The sequence below is a fragment of the Microcaecilia unicolor genome, chromosome 1 (genome assembly GCF_901765095.1).
Source record: "Microcaecilia unicolor chromosome 1, aMicUni1.1, whole genome shotgun sequence".
Lineage (NCBI taxonomy): Eukaryota > Metazoa > Chordata > Amphibia > Gymnophiona > Siphonopidae > Microcaecilia > Microcaecilia unicolor.
Window position 1 is genome coordinate 132,842,109 of NC_044031.1, and position 20,655 is coordinate 132,862,763.

The 20,655-nt window shown below is 41.4% G+C and overlaps 1 protein-coding gene across 8 annotated transcripts in view; it reads left to right on the forward strand.

Annotated features, from left to right (window-relative positions):
* Positions 1 to 20,655, forward strand: part of VPS50 (VPS50 subunit of EARP/GARPII complex) — a 463,388-nt gene that overhangs the window by 214,880 nt on the left and 227,853 nt on the right. For all 8 annotated transcript variants that reach the window (XM_030200504.1, XM_030200521.1, XM_030200476.1 and 5 more), the window contains 3 exons: positions 875 to 973; positions 7,800 to 7,940; positions 16,224 to 16,356. In XM_030200504.1, coding sequence (XP_030056364.1) covers positions 875 to 973; positions 7,800 to 7,940; positions 16,224 to 16,356 — 373 coding nt within the window. The remainder of the gene's footprint in view (positions 1 to 874; positions 974 to 7,799; positions 7,941 to 16,223; positions 16,357 to 20,655) is intronic.

The following is a 20,655-nucleotide window of genomic DNA, read 5'->3' on the forward strand; positions in this document are numbered from 1 at the left end:
GAATTTAGAGTCAATTTCTGCCTGTTGAAGCAGAATCCATTGCCCAGAAGAGTCTCTAAAAAAATCTTGCTCTCTGGAAATTTGTCCATTTTATGTGCTAAAAAGTATTTTGTCAAATCTAATTTGTTGGATAACCTGTTTTGTAAATGTGGTGCTTGTCAAAGGTATCTATACAGGTGACCTGTCTCATTTTGTATTAGCTCCCATCCTAAAATCAGCAGGGGCAGACTCCTCTAAAGTTGAAAATTATAGGTCCGTTGCCAGTATTTCATGGTTTGCTAAACTTCTTTGATTTCTGGTTAATCTTCAGCTTACTGATTTTCTTGTCTCCTCAAATGCTTTGCATTCAACGCAATGTGGGTTCAGGTCTTGTACAGTACAGAATCTTTATTATTGGAATGTAAGAAATTAGGTTATTGTTAAGGGAAACAACTTGTGCTTTTACAATTTGATATATCTGCTGCATTTTGATGCAGTGGATCACCCTTCACTGTTATACAGAATGAGTGAACTGGGTGTCCATGGTAGAGTTCTGAAGTAGTATTTTGGCATTATGGCATTCTTTTTATGGTGTCCCTCAGGGTTCACTGCTCTCTCCCTCGCTGAGTACTATTCAAAATTGCTTGATTGATATTTCTTCTGTATTATGAAAGCATCTAAAACTAGTGACCTGAATGGTATCCTTTTCTGTTTTGCTTATTCTTGCAAAAAACTATGTACTATACAGTGTTTGAGATTAATTACAGTTGCTCTATTCTCATGGTAAGTTTAATAAAATGCTTAATTATGGATGTGGAAGTAAAACTGTCCAAGTATTGTAGGAAACTGCTTACATGGGCAACTTTATTCATTTTCAATTATTTTCTATTTAAAGGAACAATTAGATGTAGCCCTCTCCAAAATCTGCAAGAATTTTGATGTCAGCCATTATACTAAAGTCCAGCAGGCATACCGACTATTGGGCAAAACACAGGTGAGTTCATAAATTTAAAGAAAATGTTACCATTAGGCAAGAAATTTTAGCATCTAAATATAGTTGTGTTCCAGAAGCCATGCATGCAGTACTCATTGTAAGATTCATAGTCATTGGCAACTCCCATTTACTCAGTGATCGTCTCACAATATTCACTCTCCCCTACCTTCTTCAGGGATTTGTTGCTGGTGCTGACTCCATAACCACTGTTCTATCTTGTTATGATCATTTTCTGCATAAATGGTCTCCCCAGCACCAGAACACAGTTCTCACACAAACAGCAGCAACACAAAGCACAGTGACAAAATAGGAGTGGACAAACAAGAGCAACAATGAGAGACAGAAGTCAAGATAGGGGGGTTTGAATGGTAGGTGTGGGGGAAGGGGGCGAAGTACAGAGGAGGAGGTGAGACACAGAGGAGGCAAGGTAGGAAATGTGGGGTTTGTACAATGGAGCGCTACAAAGGCATTATAATATCCTCGTTTTTAATTTTCCATTCCTTCCTAATATTACCTAATATTCTATTTGCTTTCTTTGCCGCCACAGCACATTGAGCAGAGGGTTTCAAAGTATCGTCAGCAATGACTCCTAGATCCTTTTCTTGTTCGGTGACTCCTAATGTGGAACCTTGCATCACGTAGCTATAGTTCGGGTTCCTCTTTCCCACGTGCATCACTTTGCACTTGCTCACATTGGGCATCCAAATGGATGATTTTTAATCTCCCTGTCTCGTAAGGTCGTCTTGCAATTTTTCACAATCCTCTTGCGATTTAACAACTTTGAATAACTTTGTGTTGTCAGCAAATTTAATTACCTCACTAGTTATTTCCATATCTAGATCATTTATAAATATGTTAAAAAGCAGCAATCCCAACACAGACCCCTGTGGAATCCCACTATCTACCCTTCTCCGCTGACCATTTAACCCTACTCTCCGTTTTCTATCCCTTAACACTACCTCCTATCCCATGACTTTCCAGTTTCCTCTGGAGTCTTTCATGAGGTACTTTGTCAAATGCCTTTTGAAAATCCAATACACAATATCGACCGGCTCACCTTTATCCGCATGTTCATTCACCCCTTCAAAGAAATGTAGTAGATTGATGATGCAAGATTTACCTTCAGTAATCCATGTTTGTTTTGTCTCATTAATCCATGCTTTTGAATATGCTCTGTAATTTTGTTCTTTATAATAGTCTCTACCATTTTGCCTGACACCAATGTCAGGCTCAACGGTCTGTAATTTCCCGGATCACCTCTGGAACGTTTTTTAAAAATCGGCGTTACATTGGCCACCCTCCAATCTTCCAGTTCTGTGCTTGATTTTAAAGATAAATTACATATTACTAACAATAGTTCTGCAAGTTCATTTTTCAATTCTATCAATACCCTGGGATGTATACCATCCGGTCCTGGCGGTTTGCTATGCTTCAATTTGTTAAATTGGCCCATTACATCTTCCAGGTTTACAGAGATTTGACTGGTTTCTCCGACTCGTTAGCATTGAATACCATTTCTGGCACCGGTATCTCTCCCACATCTTCCTTGGTGAAGACCGAAGCAAAGAGTTCATTTAATCTCTCCGCTATGGCCTTATCTTCCCTGAGTGACCATTTTACCCCTCGGTCATCTAGCGGTCCAACCGATTCTTTTGCTGGCTTCTTGCTTTTAATATACCTAAAAAAGCTTTTACTATGTATTTTTGCCTCCAACGCAATCTTCTTTTCAAAGTCTCTCTTTGCCTTCCGTATCAGCGCTTTGCATTTGATTTGTCATTCTTTGTTTAGTTTCCTATTATTTTCAGTCAGATCCTTCTTCCATATTCTGATGGATTTTCTTTTAGCTTCAATAGCTTCCTTCACCTCACTTTTTAACTAATGCCTGTTGTCATTTGGTCTTCCTTCCTCCTTTTTTAATAGACAGAATATATTTGGCCTGGGCTTCCAGGATGGTATTTTTGAACACCATCCATGCCTGATGTAAATTTTTGACCTTCACAGCTGCTCTCTAAGTTTTTTTTTGTTTTTTTTTTTTCCCCACCGTTTTTCTCATTTTATCATAGTCTCATTTTTGAAAGTTAAATGCTAAGTTATTGGATTTCCTGTGTTTACTTACTCTAGAGCTTGTATCGGATCTTATCATTTTATGATCAGTGTTATCAAGAAGACCAAGCACCATTACCTCCTGCACCAGATCATTCGCTTCATTAAGTAATACCCTGTTTCCCCGAAAATAAGACATCCCCTGAAAATAAGACCTAGTAGAGGTTTTGCTGAATTGCTAAATATAAGGCCTCCCCAGAAAGTAAGACCTAGCAAAGTTTTTGTTTGGCCCCGATGGGCAGGGCAGGGCCGTGCCAACACGGTAAGCGGGGTAAGCACCGCAGGGGGGTGCCGACCTCTGGAGGGCACCGCCTGCCATGCTTACCCTCACCGCTTACCTGGACAAAACACGCCTATTTTTGCTGCAGACCCACTCCCTTCTCTGGCCTGTCTTCCTCCTTCATCTTTTACAGCTTTCAAGTTTGGCGGAAGAGCAGGCCCACCCACCCAACATCCTTCGGTGTTGATGCTCCTGCCATGACGGTTCCGTTCCGGCGTCCCTCCAACTACTGTGCGATCACTGCGATGTATCGCTCTCCCTCCTCGCCGCCCGTCCGCTCTGCAGGCCTTTAAACTTCCAGACCTCCAGCAGCGTGCATCAGCGACATGAGCGCTGCCTTTGGCTAGCCCCGGAAGCCTCCTCTGTACAACGTCCGCCTACACGGGAAGCTGTACAGAGAAAGCTTCCGGGGCAGGCTAAAGGCAGCTCTTACACACCGTAGCTGATGCTGCGTGCCAGTGGAGCTGGAAAGCTTGGAGGCCTGCAGAGCGGGGTAGGGGTGGAGAGAGCTGAACTCCCCCTCGCCCCGCATTATCCAGAGCCAAGTCAGTGCACAGAGACCCTCCCTCCCAAAAGAAAAGACGAAAAACGAGCACAACCCTTCCTCATCGCTTCCCGCCAAAGGGGTATGATTATCATTGAATAAATCTTGCTTTGTGTTCATAATATCGGGATTGGTAAATGTACCATAGATTGTTGTACATGGAAATAATGGTAGTAACAAGAAATTCTTGATAGGATTCACAGTTTATCTGGTTATGCTGGTTTGTGATGACAACTACTGTACAGTATATAATAAATATTCATTTTTTTTTGTTCAACAATAAATGTGAATTCTTCTTCATGAAAAATAAGACATCCCCTGAAAATAAGACCTAGCACATCTTTGGGAGCAAAAATTAATATAAGACACTGTCTTATTTTGGGGGAAACAGGGTAGGTCTAGAATTGTTCCTCCTCTTGATTCATAAAGCAGACCTTGATTCCATCAAGGAATTTCACCTCTCTAGCATGCACCGATGTTAACATTTATCCAGTCAATATCGGATGATGGAAAGGGGGAAGGGGGGGGGCAGACGTTGGCGAGAGTTAAGAAGAGATTGAGGAAAGAAGAAACAAGAGACTGGGACCAACACAATTAGAAAAAGTAAACGGCCGGACGATAAAGGTAGGAAAAAATAAATTTTGTTTTTAGTTTAGGATAAAGTAGTGTGGTAGCTGTGTTAATAAATACAGAAATTGGAAATAAAGTGATATCTTTATTGGACTAATTTTACTACATTTTTGACTAATGTTTGGATACCAGACCCTCTTTTCTCATGTCAGAACAGAATACCATAACAGTAGCATACCATCCTGACCTGAGGAAAGAGGTTTTGGCCTCTGAAAGCTAACTGAAAAATGTATTTAGTCCAATAAAATGGTATCATATTTTCAATTTTTTGTTTTATTTGTGTTAACCTATAGTATAGTAACTGAAATTTGCATCTGCTATCTTTATATTTGCACTGTGGCTTTTTGGGAGCTCAGTTTAATATTTGCCTACATATTTTTTTTACTGTGGTGGGGGGTTCAAAGGTAGGGAAGGATGCTGGATGCAGTGGGAAGGGGTGACTACGAGATATTAGGTAAGGAGAGATGCTGGAGGCGGAGCATGGGTGGAGCATAGGCAGGGGTGGGGGAGGAGCTTCTCCCCCCCCCCCCCCCCAAACAAAAAGGCTTTCTGCTGCCTCTGATTATTTCTGTTCTGTATTAACGGATGAAAGGCTGGAGTTAGGACTGCAGAAAACAAATGCAAATGGGGATGGATGCATGGTAGACCAGGACCAATCCTCAGAAGACTGTTCATGAGGTGCTAGCTAAACTAAAAGTAGATTAAGCAATGGGGCCTGATGGGATACATCCAAGTGTGCTCAAGGAACTCAGAGAGGTTCTGGCGGCTGTGCTCTCTGACATCTTCAATGCTTCCTTAGAGTCTAGAGTTTTCCCAGAGGACTGAAGAAGGGCGGATACGGTCCCTCTGCACAAGAGCAGAAGTAACAAGGAAATTATAGACCTGTCAGTCTGACCTCGGTGGTGAGTAAACTAGTGAGTGGAGTGGCCTAGTGGTTAGGGTGGTGGACTTTGGTCTTGGGGAACTGAGGAACTAAGTTTGATTCCCACTTCAGGCACAGGCAGCTCCTTGTGACTCTGGGCAAGTCACTTAGCCCTCCATTGCCCCATGTAAGCCGCATTGAGCCTGCCATGAGTGGGAAAGCGCGGGGTACAAATGTAACAAAAAAAAATAGTGGAAACACTTCTAAAGTGGAGGATTGTGAGGTTTCTCGAAATGAATGGACTGCTGGACCCGAGGCAGGTCATGTCAGACAAACCTGATTGATTTGTTTGCTTCAGTGACTAAACAGTTGGACTTGGAAGGGGTGCTAGATGTACTTGGATTTTAGCAAAGCCTTTGACATGGTTCCAGACAGGCGACTGATAAATAAACTGAGTGCCCTCAGTGTGGGACCTAAAGTGACTAACTGGGTTAAAAATTGGTTAAATGGAAGGAGACAGAGGGTAGAGATAAATGGAGCTTGCTCTGAGGAAAGGGATGCTATCAGTGGTGTACCACAGGGGTCGGTCCTCGGACCGTCTCTTTTTAACAATTTTGTGTGTCATATTGCGGAAGGGCTGTCTGGTAAGTGCGGAGGGTGTGGATGGCAAGAGGAAGGATCTAGTGAAGTTTGAAGAATGGTCCAATAAATGGCAACTAAGATTTAATGCTAAGAAACGCAGGGTCATACACTTGGGATATAAGAATCCAGGGGAGCAGTACAATATAGGGGGGTGAACTGATTCTGTGTACAAAAGAAGAGTGGGACTTGGGGATGATTCTGTCTGATGATCTTAAGGTCTCCAAACCGGTAGATAAAGCGACCGTCAAAGCCAGAAGGATGCTTGGCTGCATAAGGAGATGGGTGACCAGCAGGAAAAAAGTGGTGATAGTGCCTTATATATGTCTCTGAGGCCCCATTTAGAATACTTAATCTCCAAGCACTACCAGGCACTGTGGAGCAATTAAACCTGAGAAGATGATAACACTCACGACCTCTGGAGTTGCAGTAGTCAGGAACTGATGATGATCCATGATCAGGAACTCAGGCAGAAGGTGAACTCTTCGCAGCAGGGCAAGAATAAGCAGGAAGGTGATGTCACAGATTAATGAGGCTTCATCATGTGGCCGGCTTGGAGTCAGCTGATAGCAGCAATCTCTTGCTGCATCAGATAACAGCTAGCTTTAAGGAAAGTGTCTTTTACCCTCTCCTCAGGACCTGGTGCCAGGCTGTCCAAAACAAAGATGTCATGGTTGTTTCCAATGTTGTATATTTAAGCCTAAGAACCCATCTCTTGCCATCACAGATGTTCTGTCCCAAGCACAGTAAACAAATGTTGTTGTGGAGAGTAAGCTTCTGTTTTATCTCAATTAGTTTTATAACCTGATATTGTGGAAAAACCTGTAATAAGTCAGAGCAACCAAGGAATTGAGGGTACTGTTATAAATGCCGTGATATCATCCACATATATTGAGATCTTACAATTAATTGTAGATGTATGGTAGCCCTTAATTTCAACATCTTGCCAAATAGCAATGGCTAATGGCTCTAATGCAATGTTAAGTAGCAATGGGGACAAAGAGCAGCCTTGCTTTTGTGCCTCTTTATAAAAAAAATAAAATAAATTTGACTGGAGTTCGTTAACCATAATATGGGCCTGTCTTACCATAGCAGTGAATAAGTGTCTGAACTTAGCCCATCCTAAGTCTTGAAATAAGTAAAACTCCTGTCAAATGCCTTTTCTGCTTCTAAGACTAACATAGGGTCTTCTAAGTGGTCATATTGGGAAAGAATTTTACAGAACAAATAAGTGGTGTTAAGAGAGGACTGATCAACCATGAGTACAATTTGGTCTCTTGTGTACAGTGTTTGGGAGGACTTTCTTTATCCTGTTGGCCAGTATTTTTACATAGGTTTCAATCAACATTAATTAAGGATATAAGCCTATAATTTTTTTTTTTACAAGGCTGGGGTCATGACTATTTTTGCTTCCACAAAAGAACAACTAGCACAACCTTTATGTAGATATTTATTGAATACTTTAATTGAGGTGAAAGTGTTTTTTTTTAATGATAGAATTCCTGTGTGATAAATTTTTAATAGCTGCCAATATTCCCTCAGTTGAAATAGGAGCATCTAGAATTTTTCTTTGTACTGAGGATAGTACAGGATAATCACAGAATTTGGAAACAGAATCTGATGTCGCATGAGTATCTGAAGAATTGAGGCCATTATAATATTAGTAAAATTGATTCAGAATGTCTATTTGTGGTTGTTCTAGTGGAATAAGTACCAGTTTAAATTTAATGTATACATTTATTTTTACCTTTTCTTTTTTTTTAATTAGACTGCAATGGATCAATTGCATATGCACTTCACGCAGGCCATTCATAATACAGTGTTTCAAGTAGTCCTGGGGTACGTGGAGCTGTGTGCAGGAAACACAGATACCAGGTTCCAGAAGCTACAGTACAAGGATCTGTGCATGGTAGGTGGTAACTAAGTCATACTTCCATTTACTGGAATGCTAGAGCTCAGCAAAAGTTTCAATGAAATATCATAGTTTGTGAAACTTCAGCTTCGTTTTCTCATATTTAAATGGAAGAACAATTTTTTCTTGTTTTATGTAACCATTTTAATGGTTTCAAAATCTTTATTCAACATCCAAAACAAGATGAGAACCATACAAAATGGAAGAATCATGGGTAAACAGCACTACCATGATATCCTAACTTACAGTCCAATATATGTAAACACACCATTGTCATGGCCTAAGATGAATATATTAAGTATACATATAGAGATGCAAAAAGCAACATTGTCCCCTTGCATATGAACTCCAGTATTATTCCTCCTGGTATACTCTTATCCAGGAGAGAAGAAATATATTCCCCCTTAGTGATCTCAATCATCATTATGACTACAGAACCTATACCACAGTAAACTGAACAGTGTAGAGTTTTAATATTTGCATTAGTCTGTGTAAGGGATGAAGCTATCTGACTCTGATGCTCAAAACTCCCTTGCTGTTCAATACAGCGCTGGAAAAATACCGCCACAACAGCAGTGACACAGCTCCCTAATGATCAGCGCTAATGACATGCAAGTTAGGCACAATGTCAGCGCTGAGCATTAGGGAGCTGTTTTAAGTTCTGTGGGAGAATTTTACCTGGGCATGTGCTCAAGAGCTGTGTGTTAAGCACAGCTCTTGAGTGTATGCTCAGGTACAATTCAGAAAGAAAAGCCCTGACCTGTCAAACCTGGTAGTCCAGAAGACCCCCAAGATCCCCACCCCCCCAAACACTCAAACCCTGGTGGTCCAGTGGACCCCAGAACCCCCCCCCCCCCCCAAAAAAAAAAGACAAAACCGTGGTGACCCAGTGGGGACCTCTGTCCATACTCCCCCATTCCGAAAACTAGCCCTGGTGTCCTATTAGTAGGCCCCCTCCCCCAACCCTCTCCTACCTTGGCGAAGGAGGAGAGAAGGAGTCCTAGTCCCCCTCCTGCCAGGTGCGCCATCAAAATGGCAGCACCCTGCCCTGCCTGGTGCATCCTGGAATGCACTGGGTGGGGCTTCTCTTATTTCATTTTATTTAAGTATTTATATACCACTTAGGCCTAAACAGTTTATATTTTCATTTCAGGTACTGGTGCTGTTCCTAATGGGATCACAAACTAAGTAGTATGTTGTATCTGGGGCAATAGAGGGCTAAATGATTTGCCCAGGGTCACATGGAGCTGCAGAGGGAATTGAACCCAGTTCCCCACACTCTTCCACTCCACCTCAATATGGTAGTTAAGCCCCACTCGGTGAATCCCAGGATGCACTGGGCAGGACAGAATGCCACCATTTTGATGGTGCACCTGGCAGGAGGAGGGACTAGGAGTCTGTCCCTCCTCTGTCAAAGTAGGAGGGGGTTGGGGGAGCCACTGCTAGGCCACTAGGGCTAGTCTTCGGGATGGAAGGGGACATGGCCAGGGGTTCCACTGGACCACCATAGTTTTATTTATTTTCGGTGGGGAGTAGGGAGTTTGGGGTCCACCTGATCACCAGGCCCCTATATCCTTGGGGGGGGGGGGGGGGGGGGGGGGGTCTGGGGTCCATTGGAGCACCAGCGTATTTGGGGGGGGGGGGTGGGGGATCTGGGATCCACTGGACTATCAGGGTTTAGGTTTGATAGGTCAGGCTCCCTATTCCTCCCCTGCTCGGCCCAACCCTAATGCCAGCTCTCAGCTGGCGTAAGGTCTGCTGCAGGAGGAGCGCTCTTGTTTGGCGCACTCGTTGGCTCTGAGCATTTGGCGGTAGCAAATGTAGGTGCTAGTCAGGTGCTAATGGCCTCTTGCGCCTGCATTTGCTTTTGAGCATCGGGGTCTGAATGTGCTGTATAATTATATGTAGTGGATTGCATTCATTTTGAATGCCAAGTGAATTGCCCCTTTAGCTGTGAATGAGGAAAATCAAGATTCAAACTTTGCTTTGTCCCACTGATGTTCATCAGTCATTTACTATGTTATATGTTAACCTTGGGCCAGCCCCTTATTGTCTCAGGTACCCACCTAGATTCTAAGCTCTTTAGGGAAGAGATTTATTGTACCTAGGAGAACTTCGTAAACTACCATGTGCTAAAATTTGAAGGTAGTCTAGAAACAGGAATAAAAGGAAAGGTTTTTTGCTAGTGCATATGTAAAGGGAGTTTAGAGCTATCCATGTCTAATTTAATTATTTTGATTTATCGAACACCTTATATCAAAACAGTATACCAGCATGCTTTGTGATTATTCTTGAGGTGGATGAACTTGACAGACATTAATTATCTCTACTATGTGCATTTTCTGATGTGGTATGGGGAAAAATTTATAGTTCTGTATTGTGGCATATAGGGATGATGCAAGTTGCTGGAGTACTCTGGTATGAATTTTAAATGGTGCAACATATCTATATTATGCAGCATGCCTGTACAGGACCATAAAAAGAGGACAATTTTAAAAGGAATTTAGTGGGATTTAACTGTAAATCAGTAGTAAGGGTGTGCTTTTTTATCAGCTGAATGGTAAAACGTAGGATTAAGGCATTTTTGATTTGTATATATGTAAAGAAATAAATGGGGGAGGATCCGGTTTAAACTGCATCCACATTAGTTTTACTAGTTTTGGACTCAAACTGCCTGTTGGGAGGGGGAAGGGCAAACAACGGAGCCACTTTGGGAGGAGGAAAATGCAGAAGCATAAGGTATATCACCAGCCATCTTGACACTTTTTGACAAGGAGCTAAACAAATCTGTCCCCGCCACCTATTCCCCAAAGCCTATGACTGATTATGTCAACAAAACCTTACTAAGAAAGTAAAAGAACAATAACACAGGATAGCACTATATTCTTTCTTGCATTGAGGAAGAGAGTCATAAATAACTAGAAAAGTGCTTGCTTCTGAAATTACTTTGCTGGAGTTCAAAAAAAATCTGTCTATCTACAGTATCTATCTATCTATTGATCTATCTATCTACAGAAATCATCCCCAGATCAAGATAGGGCTCTTAGAGACAGCTATTCAACTAAGCAATAACTGTATGTGTGCCAGAGGCACGGAAAGCTGAGTTTGAGAACTCTTTCAGCTTCTAACACCATAGCCAGGAGACACTATGAGAGACACTAAGAAGAAAGAGGGCTCTTGGAGACAGCTGGAAAACACAGATACCTTGATGCAGCTGCGCTAATGTCAGTGTACAGTGTAATTACACATGTGTTTAAAGACATTTTTACCCCCAATGCAGACTTTATAAACTGAATATGTATACCCTGGAAGGAAGGAGGGACAAGAGAGATATGATACAGACCTATGGCCCCCTGCTATGCAAGGCCCAAAGTGGCCCTGTCTACAATAACAGCTGGAAAATTATACTCATTTTGGTGATCATTTTGACAAAATCTGGTAACCACATAAGTTAAAAATGTCATTGGCCAATGACCAAAGGACTTCTACTATACTTTAATATTTATGTAATTTCACACATAGATTATTGCACTGTATTGTGGGGTTACCTGATAAGGGTTTAAAAAGATTCCAGCATGTTCAAAATGCAGCTGTTTGACTTTTGAAGAATTTAGGTTTACAAGATCATGTCTTACCTATTCTTTCTTCTTTGCATTGGCTTCCAATTATAATTGTTACATTTTAAAATGCTGGTGTTGATGTTTAAAGTGTTTCATGGCATGGCACCAAGATTTGTTTCTGATAAGCTGCCAATTCATACTCTTAAACAATCATTACATTCTCAGAGTCCTGCCAGATCCTTGCAGTTAGAGTGTGCTCTCATCAGAGCTTAAACTTAGTTTATGACCTGGTTGTGAAACAAGGTTCCTCCCTCTGTGAGATCTATTAATCTTTGGGATTTTGTAAGGCTGTTAAAACTTACTTGTTTTAATCTAGGAATTTGATGAGTTGAAATGGAAATTGTCAGGCTGGAATCATTGTTTACTTTTAATTTAATTTTGTTATATGTTGTACTGTTTTATTATATTATATGAATGTAATTCTGTAACCTGTTCTGGGTGCTGTCAGGAGGATGGGCTAAATAATGGAATAAATAAATAAACATTTAAATTTATATGGGCTTTCAAAACTATTACCCTATACAAACAATACAGGATGGCATGTATTCCAACACAACTTTATACTCTAAAAATGATAAATTAAAAAAAAAAAGTCATTCGCATAAGTATTTTAGAAACTTAAAGCTTAAGGATATTTGTTTTGAAAACAGTGCCTTAAAAAGTTCTTACAGATCCACATTGCATTGTGCTTGTCAGAGAATCCAAAATGTTATGCACTGACAATATACAGTGTAAATACTACAGTCTCTAAAAAGATTTGTTTGTATATTAATACCTTTCAAGTATTTAAATGCCTGTATCATATCTCCTCTGTTCCTCCTTCCTTTCAGTGTGGTATGGAGGGGGGCAAGCCAAAATGACATTTCCACACATCATGCCCACCACCACCTCACACACTCCTCCTTCCTTCTACTCTCACTTTTAAATTAGCAATACAAGACTCGTTGGCCTTGTATGCATAAAGAAAGTTTAGCCTATCTCCTCGGTGCTTGTTTATTCTGTGTGTGTGTGTGTATGCTGGGCTTCCCCAGCAGGACCTTGATTGCCCCACTTCACACCTGGTCTGCTTTCTGCTTCTCTAACGTTGTGCTGTCTGTGGTAAGCTTTTGCCTTGTATTGTTCCTTTGGTTGTTTAGCTTTCTCGCTCTCTGTGTTCCCTTTATGGTGCTGAGCTTTGGCTCTCCTTCCTGTGGTTCTGCCTCCATTTGGCAGTTCCCCTTGTCCCTGTATTTTGCTCCTGTTTGTTTTAGTTCTCTTTGTTTTGCTGACTCTGTCTCCTATTTCCTGGGAGCATTGTTCCTTTTCTGGTCTGTGTGTGTCAAGGCAGCTTCCTCCGTTTGCTTACACTCTCCTTTACCTTATCTGCTAAGTGGCTCTGCCCTGTATATTCCTTTAGCAATTCCCTTTTTCCCTTGGCTGTTGTGGGGCCAGCTTTGTGTATTCATATAGGTAGTTCTCCCTTTACCATTGTGTGCTGTATAGTCAGCCTAGTGTGTTCCCTTGTGAGGCTTCCTGTATCTTTGTATGCTGTAGGTGCAGCCTAGTTCCCTTGACTGCTGTGTGGCACAGCCTAGTGCAGGGGTAGGCAACTCTGGTCCTCGAGAGCCGCAGGCAGGTCAGGTTTTCAGGATATCCACAATGAATATGCAGGAGATAGATTTGCATACCATGGAGGCAGTGCTTGCAAATCTATCTCCTGCATATTCATTGTGGATATCCTGAAAACCTGACCTGCCTGCGGCTCTCGAGGACCGGAGTTGCCTACCCCTGGCCTAGTGTATTCCTGTGAGTGGTTTCCCTTTTTCCTTGGGTGCCTTGTGGCACTCCTTAGAGTATTCCTTGAGTGGCTTCCTCTTTCCCTGGAGTGCTGTGTGGTACAAGCCTAGAGTATTCCCTTCTGGGGCTTCCTGTATTCTTGATCACCCTGTGGCACAGCCTTGTATACCTTTAGAGGCTGCTGCCTCTCACCCCTTCCTTTGTGTCTATACCCAGCATTGTGTGCGCTGCTTGTGCTCCAGTTCCGTGGGGAACCCTTTTTGTTCTTTTTCCCTTCCCAGAGTGTGACTGGGTTCCCGGTCGGCCGTGAGGACCACTTGCTTGGACTCTGCGCAAGTGGGTTTCCGATCGGCCATGAGGCCTGCCTGAATGCTCTATCTCCCATTTTCTGGTGGTGCCTGTTGGCTGTTGTGTGTGTGCGGGGCTTGGTGGCTGGGTTGGTGTGTAGGGCCTGTTCGGTCTACCCTAGGCCTTGGCCAGAATCCTATACTAGGCCTCGGCCTGGGCTCAAGGGTTCACATCTCAAATAACACAGGGATGCCAAAGCCCCGCTAGTCAAACCTTGTCCTCACGATTCTTCAGTACAGAAGAAATCAGTGGTGTGCCTTCCAGCCACCAACGCCAGGACTCCCCATCATGCTCAGTTCTTGCATGAAATGAACATGCACAGGGAGTTCCAGCATTGGTAGCTGGAGGTGTGCGACCAGCAACTTCTGTACTGCAACAGCACGAGGAGGAAGGGAGAAGATCAGCAAAGAATTTGTATGGCTAGCCTTCTGGATATAAGGCATTGTATACGTTTCGGATTGGGAAGCAGGGTGATGGGTTGCTGGTAATCTTTAGGAAACAAATGGGTTTTAAAACCTCTGCATTCTTGATTGATTCAAGGTATGAGACTTCAGAGTCCTTTTACTGAAGATTTAGCATGCACTAACTGGCATGCAGCCCATTATATTCTTATGGGCTGCATGGCATTTAGCATGCGCTGATCATTAATGAGCCTTAGTAAAAGGACCCCCTTGTTTGTAAAATTCCCTAATTTAAATATTCTATTGTTATTTTTCTCCAGGTCTGCTTCATGTTGATTATTTCCCTTTCATTGAAGCTCTTACAAATCATGGAATTAGAGCCAATAACACAATTCTGTTATGAGACTTTTGCATGTTGATCACAGTCATATTATATATGATGTAGCTAGAGATTTTTTTTAGATATTTTAGCTTCTCTGGGTTGATCATAAATTATGAGGTACTACACATGTTGGTGGGCATACTTTGGACGTAATTTTTGTGCAGGAGTCTTTTTACATTTGATAGGAATGTTAGTTTTGTTAGTGATGCCGTACCCTGGTCAGATCAATTTTGATTAAATTTATTATTATGGAAAGTTTAGAGAAAAAGCACTGTACTCCAAATACCCAGATGGATCATAGCCCCTATAAAGGAGTTGACTTTAAAAAAAAGAGTCATGGTTGCTTTAATTGACTGATATTGAAAAGTTCAACGTTAGTGATGCAGTTGAACTTTGGAATTCTATATTGTTAAAGACTTTAGATCAGATTGCATCAATTAGAAAGCAAAAGAATACTGCCCCATGTTTTACGACACAGTTAAAGGGTCAGAAGTGCTCACTGCGTAAAGTTGAGTGTACATGGCGTAAAAATCTAGGAATTCATGACGGACAACATTTGACTTTTTTGTGGATTTTCAGCATTTACACATGTGTTTGCACACATTCACGTTTATATGCTGTATTTTAATTTTTACTCGTATTCAGTTTTTAAATATTAGCACAGTGGTTCCCAAACCTGGTCCTGGAGGCACCCCAGCCAGTCAGGTTTTCAGGATACCCACAATGAATGTTTATGAGAGATTTGCAGGCAGTACATGCAAATCTCTCTCATGAATATTCATTGTTGGTATCCTGAAAACCTGACTGGCTGGGGTGCCTCCAGGACCAGGTTTGGGAACCACTGTATTAGCATCTTATGTACAGAGCGGCCCTTTTACAAAGGCATGTAAGGGCCTACGCGTCAAATCGGCATAACTGCCTGGCTAGCGCATGTGCTCGGCGGTAATTCCAAGTTTGGCACACACCGAAAACACGCGGTAGAAAATAATTTTCTATATTCTACTGTGGGGACGTTCCCAGTGGTAATCAACAGTTGGCGCGCGCTGGACGGTTATTGCATGGCTAACTCTTTAGCCCTTACCACTAAGTCAGTGGGTGATGTTAAGGGCTCAGGCCGTAATAGATGCGTGCTGGTTTTCATTTTGCCTCACGCCCATTTCCCGCCCCCCCCCCCCCCCAAAATAAAACCTTTTTTCCAGATGCGTGGAGAAATGGTCCAGCTATCGCAGGCCACTTTTTGGTGCACCTTTATAAAAGGGCCCCTTAATTACTCTTCCTATTTTTATATATATGCTAGGCCAATTTTATAGGCCCCTACTTGAGCAGGACTCTTCTGTTTTTCATAATACTTATAAAGTTACTCCCATATAGTGGAGACTGTTACTTCTGTAATTGCATATGAAGGGGAAAAAAAAACCTATAAACTTGTGGCCTGCACAGTATTATCATCACAATCCAATAAGGTACTGTGTTGAGAAAAACTGTATTGCAATAACTTTGAACAATTTAGATGTCACTTCTTTTTTGATGATTTTCCCATTAAAATTACCGAAAGGCTTTCGTTACTAAAGCACAACAACAAAACTTAGAAAAATCTTTATTTTTTTTTCTTTCTTTTGTATGGAAGGTTTTCATGTGACCTTTGTTTTAGTTCCCCTATAGTGGACTATAATAAAAAGTAAAATGTCTTAAACTGAGAGAATAAAGTTGAAGAGTAGACATTCTCATTGACCTTTTTTCTGTATTTGTGCAGCATATTACATCAGACAGCTATATTCCATGTCTTGCTGACCTCTGCAAAGCTCTCTGGGAAGTCATGCTTAGTTATTATAGAACCATGGAATGGCATGAAAAATACGACCGTGATGAAACATCTCCAGGTTCTGGTAAGTGATTATTATTATAAAATAGCTTTAGTTTTTGTGTTTTATATTCTATGGAACATTTTAAATTCTTTTTTTTTCCTGCTACAGATTTTTCAAGATTCTGCAACAAGATTTTTAAAAATGGTGTGGCAGTTATTTGGCATAATGTAATATGTTTGCATTTATTTACATATTCAGTTTTACCTGTTAACTTGTATTTGAGCTTTTCACTGCATGGATATCATGATGTGCCATACTTTACCACTGAAAACTTTGCAAGCAAACATTAATGTTGCTTTTATAAGTTTACAATGTTTTACACAGTCTCTGAAATTGCTTATGTTTTGGAATTTAATTTTTTAATGTGGTATGTATGATATCACTTGTAACTATGAGTATTCCCAGGGCACCATGATCCTTGCTTGGGACTTATAAATAGGGCTTCTATTCTTGGTTGTTTATGAATTATAGATTTAGATGTTTATTTTGCAGATATTTTGAGGGAACAAAACAATTGGGGTGTTCAGGCCCAACATTTTCATTTTATTCTGTTTGCCATGTTTGAGAGTTTTTTATTTTGGATGAAATGCATCAATACTGAACCTTTGCGTCCAATTCTTCCATAGTGCACATTACTGAGCAGTGTGGTATAATATTAAAAAAACTAGTAAAATAGGCCTATTTCTCACACAAATGAAACAGGCACTAGCAAGGTTTTCCTCAGAGTGTGTATGTTTGAGAGAGAGAGAGAGAGAGAGAAAGTGTGTATGAGAGATGGAGTGTGTGTGTGAGTGAGAGGGAGACAGAGTGTGTGTGTGTTTGTGTCAGAGAGAGAGTGTGTGAGAGACAGAGTGTATGTGTGTGTGAGAGAGAGTGCATGTGAGAGACAGGGAGTGTGTGTGTGTGTGGGGGGGCTCCAAATTCCATGACCCCCTCCTTCCCTTCCTCCCTCTCCTCCCTTCCGAGTTCCATGCCCCCCCTTCCGTCCGAGGTGCAGGCCCCCCTCCCTCCCTCTCCTCTCCCTCTCTCTCTTCTCCTCCCCTCCCTCTCTCTTCTTCCCTCCGAGTTCTTGGCCCCCCCCTTCCCTCCGAGTTCCATGCGTCCCTTTCCTCGGTGTGTGTATGTTTGAGAGAGAGAGAGTGTGTGGGTGAGAGATGGAGTGTGTATGTGAGAGAGAATGAGTGAGAGAGAGAATGAGAGAGAGAGACAGATAGAGTGTGTGTTTGTGTCAGAGAGAGTATGTGAGAGACAGAGAGTGAGTGTGTGTGTGTGAGAAAGTGAAGCCTTCAAGCCTTGAAGCATTCGTGCGCTCTGTATGGCTCCATCTCCTCAATTGACGACACGTAGTTCCGGAACGTTGCAGGAATGCTTCAAGGCTTGAAGGCTTCACTTTCTCGGCTTCAGAACATTGGAGGTGCGTTTTATTGTATAGGATAGTGTAAGCTATTGATCAGATGGACCCCCCCCCCCCCCCCCCCGGTTAGTGGGTTTTTTTCCTGGTTTTTTTTTTTTTTTTCTTTTAAGGTTAAACATGGCATAGAACAACATGGAAAATATTGTTAACATTTTTCATATTGTTTCAAACAAATGTATGTCTTTAATACATATTCATATTGCTGGGAATCTTTTTCAACGGAGTCAAATATATGCATTTGTGAGAAGTGGAGTTTTTCTCTGTGGAAGAGTAGCCTGAAGGTGTCCTCAAATAAGCTTGACAAAATCCCTTATTTGAGGATGTCTTCAGCTTCGCTTTCTTCATGATTGGGTGCCTCAGTAATTTTAATTCACTGTCTCTTCAGAAGTTAAGTAAACGTTTTACTTCTGTATTTCACAATCACTGTGTGACATTCAAGAGCTTTTTTTTTTTTCAATATTTTTTGGCACTAGAATTTTTATGGATTTTTTTTGATCTGTGATGGTAAGTTTTCTTTTAAGGTAGCAGGTCCTTAATGTGTGAAACAATTCACTGAGGTTTTTTTTTTATCCATTCTTAAAAACATTGTAAAATGAGGCATTTGATATATCCCTTCTGTTCCTGATTTTTTGGAATTAAGTCAAAAGATGTCGGTGCAGCGTATTACTGCTTACATCATGTTCTTTTGAAACCGTTTGCAGCAGTATACAGTACTCAGCTAACAAAGCCTTGTCAAACTGTTCAAGCTTTCAGAGCTTGCCCCAGTGGAGACAAATGTAATTTGTTCTCAGAGAAAATGTATTGTTCATATCATAATTTTAAATGCCTCCTTTGATCTTCTGAGTAGCAGGCCATTAACATAAGCTTTTTGGAAGAAGAGTAGAGGAATTATCCTGTTCCTATTGGAGGTATTCAGAGTAGTATATATAAGTGCCAAATAGGGACAGAAAGAAAACAAAGAATGTATAGTAAATAAATAATTACTGAGGGTTTGCTAAAAGTCCTTAACTGATTGAACATATTTTTAAAACTACTTGTATTAGGTGGTGCCAAGGGAAAGGTACATCAGAGTTGAAATCTTTTCTTGTATATACGGCCCTTTTCTATATTGAGTGTAGTGTGATTAAAGAGCTAGCATAGGCTGGTCTGCATTCTTAACAATGTAATGGCAATTTAATTTAATTAAACTTTCAATAAGCTCTTTGACGTATATCTTGTTAAAAGCTTTGTTAAAATATGCCCATGCTGTATTTATGTGTATTCTATTATTTGACAAGGCAGCTTCCTTCTGCTTGTCTTGCATCTCAGTTAGAATCAGCCTCCGCTCCTAGTGATATGACTAACTTACTAGTGAAACCAGGTCACCAGAGACCACTAGATAGTGTTACTGCAGTGGACTGACATAGGACAAAGGAGAGCAAAGAAGCACTGGAAAGTATATTCTCCATGGAAAACCAGGACAGATTGGTTAACATATGTGATTGATGTCTGATGGGGCCAAGAATATACTAGCTACAGCTAGAAAGAGCTAGGAGGCTTCTCTGTTCATGTGCAGTCAGTACTGTTCATGTGCAGTCAGTACCGCACAGACATGCCATGAAGCCCTTTCAAAATGTAAAAGGACTAGGGGATACTCCATATTAGATAGTGGCACATTTAAAACAAATAGGAGAAAAGATTTTTTCACTCAGCGTATAGTTAAGCTCTGGAACTCTTTGCCGGAGTAAGTGGTAAAAGCAGTTAATGTAGCTGGGTTTAAAAAAGGCTAGGACAAATTCCTGGAGGAAAAGTCCATAAACTATTATTAAGGCAGACCTGGGAAAGCCACTGCTTATCCTTGGGATTAAGTAGCATGGAATCCTGACACTGTTTGGGACTCTACAGGTACTTGTAACCAAGACTGGCCACTGTTAACAGGATATTGGGTTTGATGGACCCATTTTCTGCGAAAGCAAACAAATGTGTTTGCCACATCAGAAGGCCCCTCTGCTGTGTTTTACTTTTTCATTAAAAAAAAAAATTCTTTAGCCGTCTCTATGAAAGGTGTAACATATTTTATGGAGCATTTTTGATATGACGTTCAAATGTGAAATAAACGTTTACCAAAAAATATTTAAAAACGCAAGCCCATAATGGAATAAATAAATGAATGTGTTCTGATATTGAAAAATACACAAAAAATACTGTCTAGAAAGAGAACACACTGCAAATGTCATAGACGTTCTGAGATAAACGTCTCTGACAATTGGAAATACAATATGCAAAACGTACAACAGCATTGCTGGTCCTCGCATAGAGAAAATATCCGTGGCAACAGCAGAACATTCTCTCCACGTGCAAAACATGGATATATACCTCCTTCATGTGGAGGAACGTTCCTCAGTGTCGACAGTGTGCCAGAGACAGACCTCCTGGTCCTCCTGTGCTTCAGCCACAGGAGGCAAATACTCATGCACCACCAACACCCTCCCACCCCATAACAGCTCCATGAGGGCATGGAGATCCATTAGAGGTTGCCTGGCAAGGTGAGTGTGAAGCAGTGCCCCCAGGATGACAGCACCACTCGCGTGAGATCACCATACATAGGCAGGGTTACATACAGTGGGGTTCCTTTGTTGTTGCAATATATGTAATTGATTTTTCCTTAAAAGAATAACAAAACATTGGTGAAATCATAATGTTCAGAATATCCAACGACAAGTAATTATGGGGCTCCCTCTACTAACCAGTGGTGAAATGAGGGGCTGCATATATTTGGACCCCCCTCTCACCCTGCAACAGAATCCTGTGCCACGCCTACATACTGATGTGAATGTTGGCTGCAGCTCACTAAAACCCATGAAGCCACCCAAAGGCACACCTGCTTTAACCCCACTGCCCATCCCCACTTCCACCACCATGGCATT